The sequence below is a fragment of the Miniopterus schreibersii genome (assembly GCF_964146895.1).
Source record: "Miniopterus schreibersii genome assembly, chromosome: 2".
Taxonomy (NCBI): Eukaryota; Metazoa; Chordata; class Mammalia; order Chiroptera; family Miniopteridae; genus Miniopterus; species Miniopterus schreibersii.
In genome coordinates this window covers 98421279-98439883 of record NC_138102.1, presented here as the reverse complement: position 1 = coordinate 98439883, position 18605 = coordinate 98421279, and the positions used below count along the sequence as shown (strand labels likewise).

Sequence of the window (18605 nt, the reverse complement as noted above, 5' to 3'; positions counted from 1 at the left end):
CACAAAATGTAAGAAAAGCTCATCACGGTGGTTTTTACTTAAGCGAAGTAAGGCAATTTATAAAAGAGTTGAAGGTTAGTGAAGGGAAAAAAAAAGTGTTTGAAATGTTAAAAAGATCTTGAAATATTTCTTCTCATCTTTAATTTATTCTCTTTGTTGCTCTCTCTTCTGGTTTGAAAAATAAGATGAGGACACATCTAAACGTGTCTGGAGAGTCTTGGGGAATTTAGCTCACTTCTTAAAGGAGAAAATAACCATATTATGTGATAAATAAAATATTTTCTATTTCAAATTCCTTTTGAATCCTTGTTCCATCAAAGTTTGGAATGAAAGGAAGCACAATGAAAACCCCGTTTCTTATGATTTGTGATGGTAACAGCCCATCATCACAGGACAGTTTTCTGTGTTGTTACAATGCAGCTAATAAAAACATGTAAGAGAAGCTGTGTCATTCACTTACAAAACTCTCTGTTCAAATCAGAAGGACATCCTGTTTTACATGTCTAAACAGGCATTTCACAGTTAGTAAAATATATGCTCTGATAACAAAATTCGACAGTGTCCTTTTGTAGAAGTTTTTATGATTATAGTAGGACTGACTGAATCCTCCAACCAAAATCCCTTTCTGTACTTTAACTTGCACTAACTATGCTATTTTTGAAGCTGCTTTCAGGATCTAAGAACTAAATTAAGAATAAAATTTTCTAATAGGTGTGCAACATGGGACTGAAAGCAAGAATGCAGTTGTCCACTTTAAAAAGGAATATGATTATAGAGGAAGTCAAGGAGGCTCATACTACTGTGGAAATCTCTTTCAGTAAGTAGCTATTAAATGCAAAGCCATATATTTTAATTATTACTACCTTTCTGTGTATCATTTGAAAACATTTAAGTGACTTTGATTAGAAGTTTATCTGTCAGTAATTAGCTTTGTGTCACTTGTTTATTGCATGAAAAATACGCTTGCAGAGAGTTTCGTCACCTGTTCAGTGTAAATCTATATCCCTTCATATTTTAAGAACTTCTATATATGTTTGGATTTAAATAAGAGCAAATTGAACTATGTGCTTGGAGAAGAAAAAATTAAAGTGATTTTTAAGTAAAATGTTTCTTATCTAAGAATACCAAAGTCTTATCTATGTCCCTCTCTACATACTATTCTGAAATGATGACCAAGAATACAACTGAAGATTTAAATTAAAATGAAAAAAGAAAGAAAGGCTGCATTGTGACAAAACACCATCTCCCCTTATGCCAGTGAAGTGAGCATGCTCAGCCCATTGGGAGGCACCAAAGTTACTCTATCAGACTCCTTCTGAGGTACAAGGAGGACACATTTAATAACTCAATTGCTGTGAACCTATTGCTGTTATTCTGGTATTAAGCATTTCTTCAACTGCAGATTGATTGAAATGTTCCTTCTACTTCATTTCATTGTTTTGATAAACGTCAAAGGTAAGACTGCTGCTTTCTTGCTTACATGAGTGCAATTCCAAAAAATAGAACATTTCTATCCAGCTTTATCATATTTGTAATAGACTCATTGCAGTGTTTGATAACAGCCCTCCAGTCGGCATTGTCATTTTCATTGTCATTATCTCTAACTGCTTAGAGTCTCATCCTAGCAATTTCTATGTGCAACAAATTTTTCATGAAAACTTGCCTTAATATGTTATTAAAATTGGAGATAAAATATCTTTTAAAACAATGTTGAATATATCAATTATAAGGGAGAAAAGAAATTAATGGTGAGGAATGATGACAAATTAGCAAATTAAAAACATCCTATGAAATTTCAACCTGTTGAAATATATTTATAACATTTATGCAATTGTTACTTGTTATGTTCTGCTATAAACATCGTTAAATTGAGAACTGCAAAGTCACAGACAAATCAATAATCAGTATCTCTCCCAAAGAGCAAACCTATCTAAAATAAAATCATTAAAAACACACAAAAGCATACCCATTTAAATAATTCTCTTTTCTGTTTTTAACATTTTTATTTCAGCCAAACTGCTAATTTTCAAGTTAGTGGAAATTTATTCTAAAGCTGAGGAAAAAATAGCATTTAATCTTCACTTTGTTTAAAAAATACAGAGACTTGTTTTGTTATGACCTTGTACACTTGTCAACACATAATCTATTCATCACACTCAATGCATGTTTGGTTTATTAGTGCTATTCCCAAATCTATCTATTTAAATTTATAATTTCATAGAGACTTTTGATAAAAAGAATAAAAGTTAGAATTTAAAATTATTTTTATTTACTGAGAAATCTGTCCTAGGTTTCTAAAATATTCAATTTTAGTAAGTGAATTTAATTGAATATTACTAATCTTGAAATAAAATGCAGTACTTATGAGAAATTATTTGAGAACTTCAAGCAAATAAGATATTTTTAAATATTTAATTTTTGTTTGAATTTTAAATGCTGAAACTTTACGTTTCAAATTATTTAAAAACATTATTTTAATACACTTAGCACAAGTTTAGTTTTGTGTTTTTATCTCTCTGTAATGAAAACTTAAGTGTTATCTAAGCAGAACAAACGTATGAGCTCATTTTGTATGAAATACGGCTGCAGAAAGCTGCTCATTTCTTTACTTAAGGTCTCCCCTCAGAAGTTCATGTCCTGTGCACTTTTGTGATATTCACTTTGTTATGATTTTTTAAGAATAAACTATTAAAAAGTAGCTTCTTGAATCAAACACATTTCGTAGAGGTTATCTGTGCCTTAAAAAATTCTTTTTTAAGTACAGGAATATAACTATAGTTAACCAATTTTACTATAGTCCTGTTTTTACTGATGGTAAAGTATCTAACTGATTTTGCTTAGAAAAACAAAATCTTTAGGAGATGAAAATAATGCCTTATGATTTGCCACACTGTAATGGTGCTCTTTAAACTAAAAAAAAAAAAAAGAGGAAAAGAATTTTAAACAGATGGTATTTTTATGCCTAAGCAAATGACATGTTTCAGATTCATAGTACCTAACTGATAAGTAGTGATTAATTGTAATCCCTTGGAAAATTTTACTTTCTAATTTTACATTAATTTGCTAATATAAACCTTTATATTTAAAATTATTTATTTTCAAGGTTAGGCATATTAATGCTTTGATATCTCACTGCTACTTATATATAGTAATAATTTGCTCTATATTAGCAAAACTTTTTACTTTCTCACAATAAAATTATGGACAGTTAAAGCAGTAAGACTATAATAAACAAATAAAAGTCATTTAGAATTATGTAAGCTAAATTTAAATAAATATTTCTGATAGATTTTTAGGCTAGATCTAAACAAAAGGAAACTTTAGAAATGATTGTTTATTTTCCCTCTCACCATGATTACCTAAGGAATGAATAATATTGACTACCTTAAGCTGTAGAGATTAATTGATATGTAAAGATAAAATATCTTATCACTTTCTAACACAAAACTTTATCATCAATTTATTCATTGGGTATCCTTGCTAACCAGCCTCAAGCTGCCTCCAAAAAGATTTTTTTTGTGTGTGAACTAATTATGGACAATATTACAAACCAAAAACATGGGCTTATATGGGAAATTAAAGCATGAAGTACAGAGAATGCTACTTGGTATCTACCAATTGCTACTTACTCAAATAATTTGCTAACCTTGAAAAATAGGGTCATCAAAAAAGTCCTAAGCAGCACTTTGAAGTGAGCAGTATGTGACTGCCCCCTAATGGACAAGTTCAAACCTCCACTCCAGGACTTGATAAAAGGGTTTTGAACTAAATTTTAATTTTACACAATTGCATCCATGCTGCTGATAACTGAAAATCAGTTAGATCACTGGCCAGTCCTACTGACGGGCTGAAGCAGTACTATTAATGAGAAAAAAACTGCCCTACTTGAGCGCTGCATGGAGCTTGCTGTGAGGGAGGAGGGGATATACCAGGTACCCAGAAGTTAAAGCTATGGAAATAGGTCCTCCAGAAGGCACCAACTAACATGACCACACATAATAAAAGAGTTTAAGGACTCTCACTTGAAGTTACAAAATTGGCTATTACCTGGATTTTAGATACAAAATTGGGATACTGCTTTCAAATAAGTTGATATTGAAATATCACATTTTTATTCTAGAAAACTGTGACCTAAATAAAATTTGATGAACTAAGGCTAGTTTGTGTACATAGTTATATAGTAATAATTGCACCAAGTTTTTAGGCACACATATCCACACATTTGAGAATCCAAAACGGCATGTTCTACTTGTTTGGTAAATGTTAACTAACATCCACCAGGCAAAATGAATATGCTTGTTTTACAAGAGAAATAATAGTAGAATCAGAGGCACAATTATCTGAAAATACAAAATAACTCTCTCTCCCATGCTTTATTCACATGTACCCATTTCTCAGCCCCAAACTTCCAGCTGTTGAATATGTACAGAGAAAAATTAAACTTGCAATAAACATTTCCCACCAGTGCTGTATGGCTATTTTCTTTGCCCAGGAAAGTTCTGTATAAATAGAATACATGTTTGATAAGGAAAATATAAACATAACTAATTCTCCCTTTCTCTGATTCCAGTTTATTTTTTTTCAATCTATAAAGTTAAAATTTTTTCAGTGACTATAGTTTTCATTCCCATGATTTCAACAGAATTTAAAGTTGTCATTCTGGTTTTATAAACTTCCATTCTTAATTTGTGATGTTCTTCCTTCCATTATTTCTTTGAGAATTTAATCATCCAGATTTTAAACTGCATTTGAAAACTTTATCATCTCCTGGTTCCCCAGGTATCAATTCTCTCTTTGGTAGAGCCCCAGACACTTTCATGAAGTTGGAGAGATTTTCCTCCCACACACGCATCCGTGGGAGTGATCTCTTAATTGCCTTAACAGAGTCCATTGGAGTCTTGAGATCTGAGCTATTAGTTTGTATTAGTATCTCAGGGATTTTACATTGTGGATGATCCAGTTCCAGAGCTCATGCCCAATCTGTAGTCCTGCTGGCCATGGACAAAGGGTAAGATTCAAATCACCCCTTGGTGCAGTTGTCTTGGTGTCAGGTAGAGCTCCTTCATCGCCACTCACAGTCAGGGCTCAGTCCCTGCACATGCTTCCTGTCAGTCCCAGCTTCTGTGGTGGAGCTGCATTTGAGCCTTTTCTCAAACAGGCATGAACCTAGCTTTCTATGCTTATCCAGTACAGCTTTCTGCCAACAAGTGGGTTAGCTACTTTCACAATAGTGTTTTTTTCTCTATTCGTGTTCTCCCATCTGTGAGCGGAATATATTAATGAAAACACATATCAATCGTTCCTGTGTCTGGAGAAGATATGCTGTGGGGAGCATATTCAGAACTTGCTCACAATAGATCATCCTGACCCAGAAGCTGAGAAAAGAAGGTAGATTTTATTCTTCAGCTTTTGCTTGATCAGAGACAGAACATGAGAGGCCACACACACCAGAGGTCTGGAACTGTGGAGTAAAGAGCTGCACTGTAAGGAGTTAGGACAGGAGAGGCAGCAGAGTGGCAAGGAGGCTCCACTTAGGGGCTGGCAAACCTGGTCATTACCAGCCTTTGGCCTTCAGCATAACAACCTCACAATCTTCGCCACCACATTTGTGCAGTTGTCGAGTTTCTGAGAACCACTTGCGGTGATGTTAAAAAAAGAGATTCTAGGACTTCACCCACCCCCCAGGGTGGGCTATGGGACTCTGTACCCCAGGCGACCTGATGAACCTGTCCAATGGATCACACTCTGCAAACACTAGTATTGCGTTAGTTTATCAGTGTAGGTAGGCTTCTTTTCTATAAGAAATGCCAATTCCTTGTTAAACTCTTTATGTGTGCACTGATTGCTAATTAAGTTTACCTGGATTATTTAACACATTAATTCTACCTGAAAACTTTCTTTTTAAATCTGGGGACAAATTATTTAGCAAGGGAATCGCTGAAACTACGTTGTCTAATAATCAGTATACAACCTCCCAATGGAGAATACAATTCAAAAAAGTATAATTAATATGCAAGCTTAGCTATAAAGTAGTCTTGATGTCAATTATCACTCCCTCCTTAAGGTATAAGGAGAAATTAGTAAATCTATGATGCAACTGGTGGGGAAGAGTCTCTTGGAGCAAGATCCTCTTTCTCATTTGTCACCTGGTTTTTGTTATCTACTATTTTGTTCAATTATGGTCCAGTCAATGAACACTGGACTAGTCATTTGCCTGTAGCAGAAGACTGATAATTTAGGATCCTCTCTCTTCCTTTCCCCACACCCTCCTCTGTCTCTTTCTTATTCACACCTTGCTTGAGACTTTCTATCCTAACCATATAGGCAAAACATAGTATATCTATTGTTGTAGATATCTCTACCCTTAATGTCTGTGCATGTAAATTTATAAAATACAAGACATTCAAAAAATATTGATCCTTTTTTATTCTTCCTTGGAAGGCCACTGCAAAAATATTTCCTCCAAAACCTCAAATTCTGTCTGAAGGTGAGCTAAGTGAGTATTCATGTAAACTTGCTCATAGACAGAAAAGGGGTAATAATCCACACTGAATGTTACTAAGAAACTCTGTTCCCTTATTCTAAACCATTCCTTTATGGTTGTTTTCTTTTTTTTAAAGAAAACCTTTTTTTATTTTTTAATTACAATTGACATGCATTATATTAGTTTCAGATGTACACCCCAGTGATTAGACATTATATAACTTACTAAGTGATCGGCCAAATAAATTTTGTACCCATCTGACACCATACATAGTTATTAGAATATTATTGACTATATTCCCCATGCTGTACGTTGCATCCCCATGATTATTCTGTAATTACCCATGTGTGCTAATTAATTCCTTCACCTTTTTCACCCAACTCCCCTCCCATCTGGCAACCATCAACATTTTCTCTGTATCTAAGTCTGTTCTGCTTATTCATTTATTTTAATTTTTTTAGATTCAATTGTTAATAGGTATGTATTTATTGCCATTATTATTTATCTTTTTTTTTCTTTTCTTCTTCTTCTTAAAGAAGACCTGTTAACGTTTCTTGCAATACTGGTTTGGTGGTGATGAACTCCTTTAACTTTTTCTTGTCTGGGAAACTCTTTATCTGACCTTCAATTCTAAAAGATAGCTTTGCTGAGTAGAGTAATCTTGGTTGTAGGTCCCTGCTTTTCATCACTTTGAGTATTTCTTACCATCCCTTTCTGGCCTGAAATGTTTCTGTTGATAAGTCATCTGACAGTCTTATGGGAGCTCCCTTGTAGCTAACTAACTGCTTTTCTCTTGCTGCTTTTTAGATTCTCTCTTTGTCTTTAATCTTTTGCATTTTAATTATGATGTGTCCTGGTGTCAGCCTCTTTGGGTTCATCTTGTTTGGAACTTTATACTTCCTGAACTTGTATGTCTATTTCCTTCGCCAGGTTAGGGAAGTTTTCCATTGTTATTTTTTCAGATAGGTTTTCAATATTTTGCTCTCTCTCTTCTCCTTCTGGCACCCCCATGTGAATGTTGTTTGTTGGCTTGAAGTTGTCCCAGAGGCTTCTTACACTATTCTTTTTTGTTTTTCTTGATAATTTTTTTAATTTTTTTCTTTTTGTTGTTCTGATTGGGTGTTTTTTGCTTCTTTATATTCCAAATTGCTGTTTTGATTCTCAGCATCAGCATTACTGTTGATTCCCTGTAAATTATTCTTCATTTCAGTTAGTGAATCCTTCATTTCTGACTGGTTCTTTTTTATGATTTCCATGTCCCTTTTTATGCTGTTGAAGTTCTCTCTAAGTTCACCTACTCTTCCCCTAAATTCATTGAGCATCATTATAACCAACCAGTGTTTTGAACTCTATATCTGGTAGATTGCTTGTCTTCATTTTGTTTAGTTCTTTTTCTAGAGTTTTGTTCTGTTCTTTCATTTGGGCCATGTTTCTTTGTCTCCTCATTTTGGCAGCTTCCCTGAGTTTGTTTCTATGGATTAGGTAGAGCTTCTTCACCTCCTGAACTTGGTAGGGTGGCCGAATATAGTAGATGTCCTTTAGGGTCCAGTGGCAAGCCTCCTTATTCACCTCAGCTGGGCATTCCAGGTACTCATGCCCATATTGGCTGTGTATACCCTCCTGTTGTAGTTGAGCTTTGATTGCTGTTGGCATGACAGTGGGAGGGATTTACCCGCAGGCTGATCCACTGCAAGAATTGGCTGTGACTACCATGCAGGATCAGCTGTGCAGGGGCCCACCCCATGGAGCAGGACTTACTTCAGGGGGGCTGGTGCCCACTGAATCTTCCCCTTGAGTGTGTCACTTGTGAAGGTAACAGTTTGACATGGTCTGAAGCTATGCACTGGTGCACTGGCTGTGGGGTCTCCCAGGAGGTGCAGGCCAAGGTCAGCCACTGCCTGCATTCTGTCCAGAGCCAGTTGGCATGAGCTACAAAGTGATCTACAGGTGGCTGTTACTTGTGCTGGGCTCAAAGGTGCCCAGGAGAAGCCAAACTTTGAACAAAGGCTACCTGCCACTAGTGCCTGGCCTGGGGCTACTTAGCCAGAGGTACAGGGTACATTGAGTCCAAATGCTGCTTGTTTGAGAGATTTTAGAAAAGTCTGAAACATGAGGCAAGGGAGGCCATTTGTATGGAAAAGCCACAGGAAATGACTGAGATGGGTCCAAATGTTGGTCGTGCAGGGTCTCGGGGAATCACCAAGGTGGGGTGAGTAGTGATAGCCAGGTTAGTGAAGACTCAGATATGATGTCTGCCTGCTGGCTTTGTGTGTGTGTGGGGGGGGGGGCTCAGAAAAGGAACAATGGCCTCTGCCACCACTTTTGTCTGTCAGAAACCTGTCCCTCCAGCTCTTGACCTGATGCCAGACACTTCAGTTCCTCCCTGTATGTCCCTGGTACCTTTTGAGCTACTGTCCCAGCTCTAGAGCTCAGAAGGAGTGAGTTGAAGTAAGTCCATGTGCAGGCCCTTTAAGAGGAACTGCCTGGGACTCCAGCTACCATCCATCTCACTCAGCCACAATCTTCACTGGTTTTTATAGCAAGAAATTATAGAGACTTGCCTTCCTGGCACTGGAACCCTGGACTGGGGAGCTTGATGTGTGTGGCTGGGATCCCTCACTCCTCAGGGGGGACCTCCACAACTGAGATATCCCTCCTGAATTTTATCCACCACACATGGGTGTGAGACCAGCCTGTTCTGCATCTCCACGTCTCCTACCAGTATCAGTGAGCTTATTCTTTATATCCTCAGTTGTAAGATTTTTGTTCAGCTAGATATCAGGTGGTTCTGAATTATGGTTTTTCTGAAGTTTATTTGTATTTTTGATACAGTTGTGGTAAGATGTGAATGCTGCGTTTACCTTAGTGGTCATCTGGACCAAAAGCTTCTATGATTGTACTCTGTTTCCCACTTAAAAATGTCACTCTTACTGCAATAACTAAAGCTAAAATAATCTACTGAGAGATATAAGTTGCCCTCTCTAAAAGCACAGGATTTTGTGAATGTTATGCTTTTTATGCATTGTTTGTGTGAATTGCAAGAGTTTTGCAAAGATTAACGCATGAGGAAATTACCTATGGACATAGAGCATACCGTATGATAAAACAATGTGGGCCACCTTGCCCCAACTTACATGGAGTCCACCTGGATTTTAGGAGAGGTCTAACCACCTCTCCTCTCCCATAGTAGATAACTTCAAGCAAAAAATGTCAACATAAGAAATTGAAGCATTGATATAAGATAAAGGAGAAAGGGAAGTGAATATAGAGCTTCTATATGCACCTAACCCACACTGACATCATATTCAACATGCATACCCACATTGAGCCTTCACTTCTGACATGGACTGTCACTGAAGTACCCATGTCTTCCCCACTTCCACATACAGGGATTTAGGTATATGTAGCCCAGTTATGGAAACAACATTGCTATCTCTGAAAATGTTAAGTAAGCTCAGATAACAATTTTGAGGCATATGGCATGTGTTAAAAATTGAGAACTTTTCCAGGCATTGGGAGAATCAAAATTAATAAGTTTCCTTCCATAGGTGGGGCACAATAATTATAGGAAAAAGAAAAATATCTATAATTATAATAAAATGCCACAAACACTACAGAAGAGGTTTGTATAAGATGCTTTGGGAAGAAAAAAAAATTGGTCTTGGAGGGGATCAAGAAAGTGTTCACAGAAATGATTCCTGAGACGAATAACAAAAAAGGATGGAGTGGAAAAGGAGGGAAATTGCATTTCATGTAGAGAGACCAACACAAGCTAAGTCTCAACATCTTATTCCATAGATGTCAGGGCTGCCAGAAATGTTCTGAAGACAACAATCAATATAAATGGCAAGGGAAAACTGCCCATTGACTATGCTTAATCTGAATGACTTTGTTCATTTTCAGTACTATATAGTATGCCACTGATGAAGATACCACAGTTTCTACCCACTTGATTTTTCAAGGACATTTGTATTGTTTACAGTTCAGGACTGTTATGAATAATTCATCTGTGCATATTCTTGTCTGAGTCACTTGGATTGCATGTGCAGACATTTCTATGTGCATATCCTAGAAGGAAACTGCTGACTCAGCAGGCTTGCAAGCTTCATGTTTGGGAGATAATGACCAACCATTTCCCAAAGCAGTTGTTCCAGTGAACACTCCCACCATAGCTTCACATCCTCACCACAAAGTGCAGGATTGGTTGGTTTTAAATTATAGCCATACTTGCAATTTGCAGTGATAGTTCACTATAGTTTTAATTAGCATTTCCCTGATTACTAATTAAATGTAATACTTTTCAGGTATTATTTGCTCATTTCAATATCTTCTTTTGTTTAGTTTCTATTCAAGTTTCTTGCCCATTTTTCTGTATACTGTTCATCTTTTCCTTATTAATTTGTAGAATATATATCTTAATTACTGACTTATCTGCAAATGTCTTCTATTCGGAAACTTGCCTTTACATTTTCTTTTTTTTTAATATGTTTTTATTGATTTCAGAGAGAGGAAGGGAAAGGAAGAGAGAGATAGAAACATCAAGAATGAGAGAGAACCAATGATTGGCTGCCTCCTGCATACCCCGTACTGGGGATCGAGTCCTGGGCCTGTGCCCTGACTGGGAATCGAACTGTGACCTTCTGGTTCATGGGTCAAGGCTCAAACACCAGCCAGGTGACTTTACACTTTCTTAATGGTAACTTTTTCTTTTTTTAGACAGAGGTTCTTAATTTTAATATAGTTTAATTTAACTCTTTTCCATTAAGATTAATGATTTTTGTTTTTATGGGTTGCTCTTTTTTTTTTTGTATTCTCCTGAAAGTCTCTATCCCAAAGTCATAAAGATTTTCTCCTATATTATCTTTCAGAAACTCTCTTGTTTTATCTGTCATATTTAGATCCATAATCCACCTAAAATCAACAATCCCTCACCACTGCCACTTGGTCATAAATCAGATGTTTGTATGTGTGTCTGTCTTTTTCTGAACTTTTTATTCTGTTCTATTGGTCTATTTTTTCTTCTCTTTGCACCAATATCATACTGTCTGAATTATTGTTCCTTAGTAATGTCTTGATATACAAGTTTTTTCACATTTTTCTCTTCTTCAGGACTGACTATCCTTCTACAACATCCCTTTTTAGAAACAATTTATCCATTTCTACACACACACACACATGAACACTCTTTTTTATTTGCATTTTTATTTGTGATTGATTTCAAGTGATAGATCATTTGGGGGGAAGAATTACCATCTTTAAAATATTAAGTCTCCATTTATTTGTTTTTAATGTCGAAGATAATTTTATATACTTTGCATAAGTGTATTACAGATTTGTATTAGATTTACTCCTAAATATATGACACTGTTCATACTATAGAAAAGGTGTGTTTTAAATTGATTTTACAGAAACTTGTCTAAACTCACTAGTACTAATAACTTATTATTTTGAATTTTTATGTCACAATCATATCATTCATGATGACAGTTTTATTTCTTATCTTCCAATATTTATACCATTGATTGACTTGCCTTGCCTTACTGTGTTTGCTAAGTTTTCTAAGTAAAATGTCCAACAGGCATTGCTGTCCTTTTCCCAATCTCAAAGGGAAAGGCTTAAAAATTCACCATCATTATATGCTTTGGGGTTTTACAGATATCATTAATTAAATCAAGTAAATTACCTTCTATTTTTAGTTTGCATAGTTATTTTAAAGTCAGGGTCTGAAAGCCCCTGTCATAAGCAAAGTTAAAGACAAGTGACGAAATGGGAGAAATTACCTGTGAGTTACAGAACAGAGGACTAACATCCATAAGGAATTCTGGTAACATCACCAGGTCCAATTCTCACACACAGTTCCAAGCCCTGTGTCCCAGGCCATGGCTGTCAAGAATAAAAGTTTCACCAACCCATGAACATAAATGAGTGAGTTTTTCATAAAGTTAACTGTATTCTTTTCAAAGGATTGTCTTTTCTTCTATGGATATGCTCTCTCTAATTTTCAACAAATACTATTTTTTCTAATAAGTCATTATCATTATACATAGTAGTTTAAGATTTTTAATGTTATTATTTGACAATCTAAAATATTAGTAACTTTTTGCAGGTCCCTCTAAATTCTTTAATTGATTTGATTGGTCTAAGGAACCTTTGGCCTAATGTATGTGGGTGACATTGAGGGTAAAGACAAAGAAAAGGAAGCCAGTGCATTAAGGAGATGAGCAGGAAGGGGACCTTTGAAAATATGGAGAAGGAAGAAGTAAACCAGGGCAGTGAGATGCCACAAAGCCAAGGAACAAAGAGGTTTTGACCTGGCAACTGGCTGATTCAAATGCTGCAAAGAACTAAGTAAAATAGAGACTATAAAATGCCTATTGCATTTAGTAACAAAGAGGATATTAGTGACTCCGGTTAAAGAATTTTAGTGGAGCAGCAAGGCCAGAACTGAATGCGGCGAATTGAAGAAAGAAAGGGTGATGAAGAAGTGGAGACATTGCCTTGTATGAGTTTTTCTGATAAATTTAATTTTGAAGGGAGAAGTGTGTTTCAGCTCTAGTGTGGATATAGGATCTGGGTTAATTGGTTGCTTGCTTGCTTGGTTTGTTTGTTTGTTTTGAAAGTGGGAGCTGATTGAATAAGATTAATGTTAATGGAAAAAACAGTGGAGGGACGGGGATTTTGAAAATCTAGGAGATCAGAGAAATGATTAATGGAGAGGGAGTCTGAGAAGGTGAGGTTAAATGGAATTCTGTAGAATGCAGACGGAAGGCTTCGCTGCAGGCAGGAAAGGTGACCTTCATCCTTTGTGCATTGTGAAAGAAGGGTCCGGGGCCTCAGCCTGGGACTGTGTGGCTCCCACACAGTTCAGCATCAGTAGTCTCTGTGAGTGGTGCCCACACTTGTGAGAAGTGCATTCTTCCCAGTCACATGCATGCAGGTCAATTTGGAAGTCGTTGGGACTAGAATTTGGAAGAACTACAGTCAAAAGGAAGAATAGCCAGTGAAAGTCCCTTGAGACAGAGCAGTTAATGAGTCAGAGAGGAATTAGGAGAGAGAGGCAAAGTGGAAAAGGTACTGCCTTTCTCCTCTCTACATTTCCCTTGCCAAGGTGCCATCAGGCTTTATCTGCCTCTTTCACGATCACCTTTCCAAGTTCTTCTTCCTTCACCTGCGAGAGTGTTCATTCTCTGAGCCCACTTTGCTTGGGCAGGTTTTAGGAAGAAGACAGTCTCTCAGACTGATGCAGAACAAGATAAGTACTTAAATACACACCAAACCCCACAAAAAACAAACAAACAAGATTTTAACCTAAAAGAATGCATCTCTAAAGGTGAACTTAAGCAGTTAACTGGTCATAGAAGAGATCTTTTGGGAAGAGAAGACTTTCTCTGCCTTTATATATACCTTAGAACCCATCAAGGACCAGGACATTTAGTTTGTGACCTTGGTAACAGCATCCAGCCAAGGGGGACATGGAGCTGAAATCCATCCCCTGTGAGGGTGATGTTGACAATTTGAAATTCTCTCCCCCTACTCCAATTTAAATCAACATGTATTGAGCCTATACTCTGTTCCACAAAATTGGACATTACTCCCCAAATCTGTCCACTCAAACATCAGGCAGTCACCTGAAAAGGGAGATGGAGAGACGGTTTCTGCAGTAAATCCGTGAGTAGGACCCTGAGGGACCTTAACCAGCCTGAGGTGGTCACTTTGTTTCAGAAGACCATGACAGGAAATGAGGCTAAGAGAAATTCAGTCAAAGCAGGAATATGAAATGAGGAGGTGGAGGAAAGGTGTGCATGGAGCCGAATCTGGACTGATAAGGTCACACAATCCTGTCAGGTCTGGGAGGACCAAACAGGAAAGCAGAAGAGCACATGATTTCTAAGTTTAAAAAACAACTGAGAGGCCAATTTCTCTCCACTCACCTTAACATGAAAACTTTTAAGGAACACTTTACTAGTTTCCTTCAAACAGGCAATAAATCATCTACCCTGCAAAGGTGGGCTTTTAGTGAAGCTAAGACTCTTCCCAGAAGTAGAAGAGCTTCTGGCAGGTAGACTCAGCAAACGAGCTGGATTCACCTTGGTATCATGTCAGAGTGGTCCTGAGTGGTGCTGCCCTCTCAGAGATCCCAGCCCCTGCGCTCTGGGTGGGAATGAACGTGGTCTGCCTTGTTGACAGAGAACAGAGGAGGCACTCAGTTAACATTTTCTGGATGTTAAACGAATATTTCTTCTGGTGCTGCAGTAGGTTCTTCTGAGTAAATGGCAGAGGCTCCACTTGTGTCTGAATTGTGTTGAGCTCCACTAGGAGTGGTTCACTCTGGGAAGAGGCCTCACTGGCCAAGGTCCTCTGTGCTTCCCCTGCAGTCATGGTGTCATCATCCCTGGAGTGAGTGTGGAGGCAGCCTCAGCCAGAACACCAAGCTGAGGAGATGAAGGCTTTCTTCGGCTTCATACAGCACTAGCACTGGCAGAGAATCAGAGAAAGCAAAGAGAGACTTTCACAGCATCAAAGATTCTCAAGCTCAGATCTAAAAGATAGTTCTCACCTGTTGTTTCCCAGTAATACAAGGAAGGTGCTGGTAGGCAGTAAAATTGTCCCTGGGAAGTAGTCTGGTTGGCTTCAAAATGCTATCGAGTCATTTCAAAATCCCTTTGCACAGACATGTCCAGAATATTGACCAGAAGAGAGAAGAAGAACATCACTGAGCAATTTTCTTTTACATGTTCCATCTTCCCCTCAGCCGTGTGTTTGGCAGCAGTCCCACAGAAATTGCTGCAGAAGCTACCTGCCTAGCTTCTATGTAGGCTCTTCCATTCTTATTATATGCCCGAGTTTCCATAAAACCATCTCTTTCCACTTCTACAGACGGCAGGAAGCATGAACAGCAGAACATGTTTTCTATAGAAGACTGATTCATTTTCAGTAAGGCTAAATTACAGCAGGCATTCTTAATTACTTTTTAAATTGTATAATGACAGAACATAAGGAACAATGGAGTAACAGAGGACTAAGAGTGCTTTGTTACCAGCGTAAATATGTGAGCGTAAGCCTGCCACTTTGGGAAGTTTACATCTCAAAAGGGGCTCTTTCTTCAATTCCTCTTCTTTTTTTAAAATTTATCTTTATTGTTGAAAGTATTACAGATGTCTTCTTTTTTCCCCCACTGACACCTTATACCCCCCCTCCCCCCAGGCCTTCACTGCACTATTGTATGTGTCCACAGGTTATACATATATGTACATAAATTCTTTGATTAATCTCTCCCCACCCATTTCCCCACCCCTGCCTTCCCTTTGAGATTCTTCAGTCTGTTCCATGCTTCTATGTCTCTGGATCTATTTTGTTCATCAGTTTATTTTGATTTTTAGATTCCACATATGAGTGAGATCATGTGATACTTGTCTTTCTCTGCCTGGCTTATTTCGATTCCTCTTTTATTCCTAACTGATCCATTAATTCATTCATTCATTAACATCATTATTGAGCATGAAGTAAGTACTAGGCACTAAGTTTAACAATAGGGATTTAGGATACAGAAAGCAGGAGTAGGGAATAGATTACATTTCTTTATTTTCCTACCACATAAAATTTATACCATGAGATGCCTTTAGGAAGATGTTCTCAGCTGAAAGATGGGGAATTAGGAGAAATGCAATCAACCACTTCTGTTTGTAGCTACATGTATCCCAATCTTTTCTAGGGAGGAGGAAATAATTTCAATCCCTCCTGTCTGTGACAGCTAATTGCTTGTCTCCCTCTAAGGTAGTCTGCATCTGTGAAGTAGGTATTTAGTCGGGTCCAGCCCTCAAAGGACAGAAAGTTATCTTCATGATAACCCCTTAAAGGAACACAATCTACGACCTTCAAAATATCTTACCCAGTCTCAACTTTCTACTTCAAAATTGTCTTTAATCAAATATTTAATCACCTCTTTTAGATCATTCAGAAAATATTATTACTATTTTATAGGTTGTGAAGACATTTTCATTGCTTATTTATCATTTACAACTCCACCATTAGCTTTCAAAAGAGATTTGAGACTGCCTAAGATATAAACCACATATATCATATAGTTTTTAAAATAGAATAGTATGATGAAGTAGGGGAAGCTTTATGATAGTCCTTATTTTTTCTTTCAGAGAAGTCACATAAAGCATCATGCAATGTTAAGGTACAGCAAGCTTACATTTGGCACTAGAGCTTCCTTCTTAAAGTCCTGTTTTCTTACCTTGTGTTGAACTGGCCCATACGCCACATTAACTGAGGGATCACCATGGGCCAGGCACTATCCAGTACTTCACAAGCATTAATTTGTCTCACTCCTGAAGCACACCCATTAGGAGGCATTATCATCAGCTTTATTTTAAATGTAAGAAAACTCAAGTTTAAAGATGTTAACTAGCTTGCTCGAAAGTCATACAGCTAGTAAGTGGCTAAGAGAATGCTCATCCAGGCAGGTCTGATGGTCTCCAGAGCACTTTATTGCTAATGAATATTTTTATTTATTTAAATTTTTTAATTTTATTAAATTTTGGGGGGTTGAAATTGGCTAATAAGAATATATGTTTCAAGTGAACAGTTCTATAATATATTATCTGTATATTGAATTGTGTGTTCACTTCCTAAAGTCTAGTCTCCTTCCATCACCATATATTTGACCCCCTCTATCTTCTTCTACCTGCTCCCTCCTCCCTTTTGGTAACCACCGTATTGTTGTCTGTGTCTACGAGTTTGTTTTGTTTGTTTGTTTGTAGCTGTCTGTTTTATATCTCACATATGAGTGAAATCCTAAATATTGGGTAATATCCCATTGGTGGATGGGTCATGAGATCAACTTAGTAGCTTTTGGTCCCTTTTCAAGTGAATAAGATAGAATAGCAATGATCAGAGTACAACCCACATAGTAAAAAGAAGTAATAGTTCAAGAAATTTTGTTTACAATTTGTGCGTGTAGTTTGTATGTTGAACTATGATAAAAAATTTATTTCTAACTGTGAATTACTATCTTAAAAAATGTCAAAGCTGCTACACTAAAATATATTGACCCTCACTCATGTTCCAAACATAGGACTACTAGTTTTCATAAATCTGTTCTCTACAAAAATCATTACAAGAAAAAAGAGATTTAAAAATCCATGACTCAGTATACATGTCCCCATGGAAAGAGACTTCACAAGCCAACCCCAGGAGCAAAAAGAGTTTTCCTAAAATAGGCAGACCTGACTGGTCCTAGGCCTACTTGCTGATAGTAAATCATTCATCCATCACTGCGAAAATAGTGGAGAAAACATATTTCGCTTTTGTAAGAACAAAAATCCAGAGGGTTTCAGAAAAGCATCTGAGGATCATGTTCCCCACTCATGGAAGACTCACAGCTTCTGGAGAGAGTGTGCACTTATATCCAGCCATTCCCAAGAGAGGGCCAGACTCTTGTATGTGTTTGCCAGAATTTGACTAAAGTAATCCAATACTCCATTCCTCCTCTAAGGATAGCACTAAAGGCTTAACATGAACTTGTAAAACACACATAGCTTTAGTGCAGAAACTCAAACTCCTGCCCCAAGACAAATGGCATTATTTCTTAAACAATGAGGGCCAGCAGGCTTGACCTACTTTAGGAGAACTTGATGGTCAGCCTGCTGGGAGAACACCTCTCTACATGGCAGCATGTCCTTAAAGGGCTCGGCTCTCACAAGGGCATTTTCCCAAGATCCAGAGTCTAAGTGCTTCCACGTTTTCAGTTTCCATTTCTTCATCTTTACCTGGAGATAATAACACCAACCACATTAAGCTGCTATTAAGTGAAATAATTAGGAGGCACCCAGCACAAAGTAGATGGAGCTCCACAAAGGTTTGTTCTCTATTCTTCTGCCTCATTAAAAAACATTGTTGAACCGACCCAAGGAAATTCCTGGCCACTATGCCAACCTTCAGAGGCATGGTTAGAGACACTTTGCCAACATCCCTCTCTCCTTTCACTTAGTCATACTGAACTGTAGCCATGCCTGACTCTACACTCTTCTAAATCAATTTCTGTGAAGTTTCATGTTGCACCCCTTTTTAAAAAATACATGACTTCCACCACTCTACAGAGTATGTACAAAGAACA

General features: G+C 37.3%; 1 protein-coding gene across 1 annotated transcript in view; it reads left to right on the top strand.

Annotated features, from left to right (window-relative positions):
- Positions 1–1412: 1412 nt before the first annotated feature.
- The window catches only part of RXFP2 (relaxin family peptide receptor 2), a gene marked incomplete at both ends in the record, with an annotated part of 56098 nt that continues 38905 nt past the window's right edge, over positions 1413–18605 (top strand). The window contains one exon of the mRNA XM_081125904.1: positions 1413–1455. Within this exon, the coding sequence (XP_080982030.1) occupies positions 1413–1455 (43 nt within the window). The remainder of the gene's footprint in view (positions 1456–18605) is intronic.